Source organism: Austrofundulus limnaeus, unplaced genomic scaffold (assembly GCF_001266775.1).
Source record: "Austrofundulus limnaeus strain Quisiro unplaced genomic scaffold, Austrofundulus_limnaeus-1.0 Scaffold1742, whole genome shotgun sequence".
NCBI lineage: Eukaryota > Metazoa > Chordata > Actinopteri > Cyprinodontiformes > Rivulidae > Austrofundulus > Austrofundulus limnaeus.
Window position 1 is genome coordinate 48,536 of NW_013954144.1, and position 3,195 is coordinate 51,730.

Here is a 3,195-nt window from a genome sequence, read left to right on the forward strand (position 1 = left end):
TGAAAACACACCTGAGTTACACCTGACACACCTGAGTTACACCTGACACACCTGAGTTACACCTGAGTTACACCTGACACACCTGAGTTACACCTGACACACCTGAGTTACACCTGAGTTACAGCTATAACACCTGAGTTACACCTGACACACCTGAGTTACACCTGAGTTACACTTGAGTTACACCTGACACACCTGAGTTACACCTGAGTTACATCTGACACACCTGACTTACTGAAAACACACCTGAGTTACACCTGACACACCTGAGTTACACCTGACACACCTGAGTTACACCTGAGTTACAGCTATAACACCTGAGTTACACCTGAGTTACACCTGACACACCTGAGTTACACCTGACACACCTCAGTTACACCTGACACACCTGAGTTACACCTGAGTTACATCTGACACACCTGACTTACTGAAAACACACCTGAGTTACACCTGACACACCTGAGTTACACCTGAGTTACACCTGACACACCTGAGTTACACCTGACACACCTGAGTTACACCTGACACACCTGAGTTACACCTGAGTTACAGCTATAACACCTGAGTTACACCTGAGTTACAGCTGACACACCTGAGTTACACCTGACAAACCTGAGTTACACCTGACACACCTGAGTTACACCTGAGTTACACCTGACAAACCTGAGTTACACCTGACAAACCTGAGTTACACCTGACAAACCTGAGTTACACCTGACACACCTGAGTTACACCTGAGTTACAGCTATAACACCTGAGTTACAGCTATAACACCTGAGTTACACCTGACAAACCTGAGTTACACCTGACACACCTGAGTTACACCTGACACACTTGAGTTACACCTGACACACCTGACTTACTGAAAACACACCTGAGTTACACCTGACACACCTGAGTTACACCTGAGTTACACCTGGCACAGCTGAGTTACACCTGACACACCTGAGTTACACCTGACACACCTGAGTTACACCTGACACACCTGAGTTACACCTGGCACAGCTGAGTTACACCTGGCACAGCTGAGTTACACCTGACACACCTGACTTACTGAAAACACACCTGAGTTACACCTGAGTTACACCTGACACAGCTGAGTTACACCTGGCACAGCTGTTACACCTGAGTTACACCTGACACACCTGAGTTACACCTGACACACCTGAGTTACACCTGAGACACACCTGAGACACACCTGAGTTACACCTGGCACACCTGAGTTACACCTGACACACCTGAGTTACACCTGACACACCTGACTTACTGAAAACACACCTGAGTTAGAGTTAATTAAAACCCTCGTTATAAAAGCCTGTAAAGGTTGGGGGCAGACCAGGGTCTGGGCCTGTGAGAGGACCCTGGTCCAGGTCCAGGTCTGGTCAGTTCTCCTCACCTTGGGGTAGTCCAGCGTGAAGAAGGTCTCCAGGTTGGAGATGAGGTTTGGGTCGACCCCCTTCAGAGGCTTCAGCAGAGAGACCCCGGGCACCTGGGGGAACGGCTGTTTGACCTCTGACCTCTTCCTATGCATGTGAAGGCGCCTGGAACACAGAGGTCAAAGGTCAGCTGAGACCAGCCTTCTGATTGGCTGAGAGTCCGAGCTGTGAGCCAATCAGAGGGCACAGAACCAAAGCCTGACTCAGTCTCCTGACTCCCAGACATCCTGTCAGAGCTGAAAGGAACTCTGCAGCCGGGTCAGGTGGTCCCAGGTGGTCCCAGACCCCTAATCTCTTCAAAGCTCTTAATAACTGTTTAAACCCTGAACCAGTCTGGACCTTTGAAGGTCCAGAGGAATCCAGCAGCTTCATGGTTCTGTGGCGCCAAATGAGCCAGTTCCTACTAATGAGTTCTGCAGAACCTGAAGACCCGGTGACACCACCCATGAAACGTGCAGGTTATCTCCAGAACCAGGAAACCCAGGAGGGAACAGGTCCAGGTTCAACATCTTGAACCTGAGCAGAAACGAGATCCACAGAACCAAGAACTGGTTCTGCTGCCGGTCTGACACAATCCCTGATCTCTCCCCGTCCAAACACATCCACTCAGTGACGTCATAACCCGTTAATAACTCAAATATCTGGAAGTTTATTACAAAATAACCAGCTGGATTTCTGCCGAACTAAAGAATTACTCAGTCAGTTTACAAAAAAATCACAATTAATTATATTTATTAATAAAAGCTGGAGTCCAGAAGAAAACATCTTTAAATCTGCTGGTTTTTGAATGAGATTCTGTGAAAACTCAGGAAACAGGAAACTGACGGAGCTAAAGCTTCAGACCGTGACGATTCTGATAAAAACCCACAGAAAGTGACAGGTAAAACGGATTAAACTCATTTTAACTCCACTTTAAACACTCCTGCCGGTCATTTAGATCAATTAGTAATTATGAGCCACTGTCCTGTGATGTAGCAGCGAACCGACCTGAGAGCTGTTAGCTTCCTGTCGGGGCTAACGTCCGCCGGCTAGCGGTTAACACAGAGGAGTTCCCGCAGCTAACCGTCCGACCCGGGCCGGGCCAGTCCCGGCTGTCAGACCGGCAGAGAGCCGCCGAAGAGCCGCCGGGTTGGTGTTTCAGGTCGACCTGGAGCCGAACTAAAACATGGGCTGGTGTCAACAGGAAGCCGTTAGCTTAGCTTAGCTCTACTTACACGTAGATGATGGACATGAAGTGCATCAACCACAGCACGGCGAACAGAACCAAGCCGAACAACGCGAGGCCCTGCATGGCGACATCCAGCGGGGCCATGGTGGGGCTCCTGGGGGAGCTGCCGGGCTCTGACGGCCGCCTCGGCTCCCACGGGCTACGGGTGGACTCGACTCGTTGACCCGGACTCAGCGGAGAACCGGAACAGAACGGGTGTGTTCGGACCAAAGAGATCCGGCTTCCGGCTATCAGCGCGGGGCGTCTGGAGGCAGTCCCTCCGGGGTTAGCGGCTCCAGAAGCGGGGGGTTCCGGGTCTGGGTTCGGCCTGGAGCTTCTTGTTTGACAGTCTGCAGACCGACCGACGGTCAGCTGACCAACAGGGTGGGCGGTGGCCACACCGGAAGCTGAGCTTCCGTATCCGTCATCGTTTCAAAATAAAAGCACATCGGTTACGACCGGAGCCTTCAGTGTCTGCTGCAGTGAATTAAGTAAGAACATTTTACTTGGTAAGATTCTTGAAATACTTGATTTGACTCAGTTTTTTCTTAT

General features: G+C 50.4%; 1 protein-coding gene and 1 long non-coding RNA gene across 6 annotated transcripts in view; both read right to left on the reverse strand.

The window, feature by feature from the left end:
* ugcg (UDP-glucose ceramide glucosyltransferase) overlaps nt 1-2,748 on the reverse strand; it is a 17,123-nt gene extending 14,375 nt beyond the window's left edge. Inside the window, exons 1-2 of the mRNA XM_014033451.1 lie at nt 2,651-2,748; nt 1,397-1,541 (exon numbers count right to left, since the gene is read on the reverse strand). Coding sequence (XP_013888905.1) covers nt 1,397-1,541; nt 2,651-2,748 — 243 coding nt within the window. The remainder of the gene's footprint in view (nt 1-1,396; nt 1,542-2,650) is intronic.
* Nucleotides 54-1,366, reverse strand: LOC106536242 (uncharacterized). Of its 5 annotated transcripts, none has more exons than XR_001312537.1 (4): nt 1,239-1,366; nt 491-603; nt 247-359; nt 186-206 (listed from the first exon to the last, which is right to left on the reverse strand). It is a non-coding gene; the product is annotated as an uncharacterized LOC106536242 (long non-coding RNA). The 5 variants fall into 5 exon arrangements; XR_001312536.1 differs by having other exon boundaries at nt 491-572; nt 1,230-1,251; XR_001312539.1 differs by having other exon boundaries at nt 1,219-1,246.
* Nucleotides 2,749-3,195: the final 447 nt, after the last annotated feature.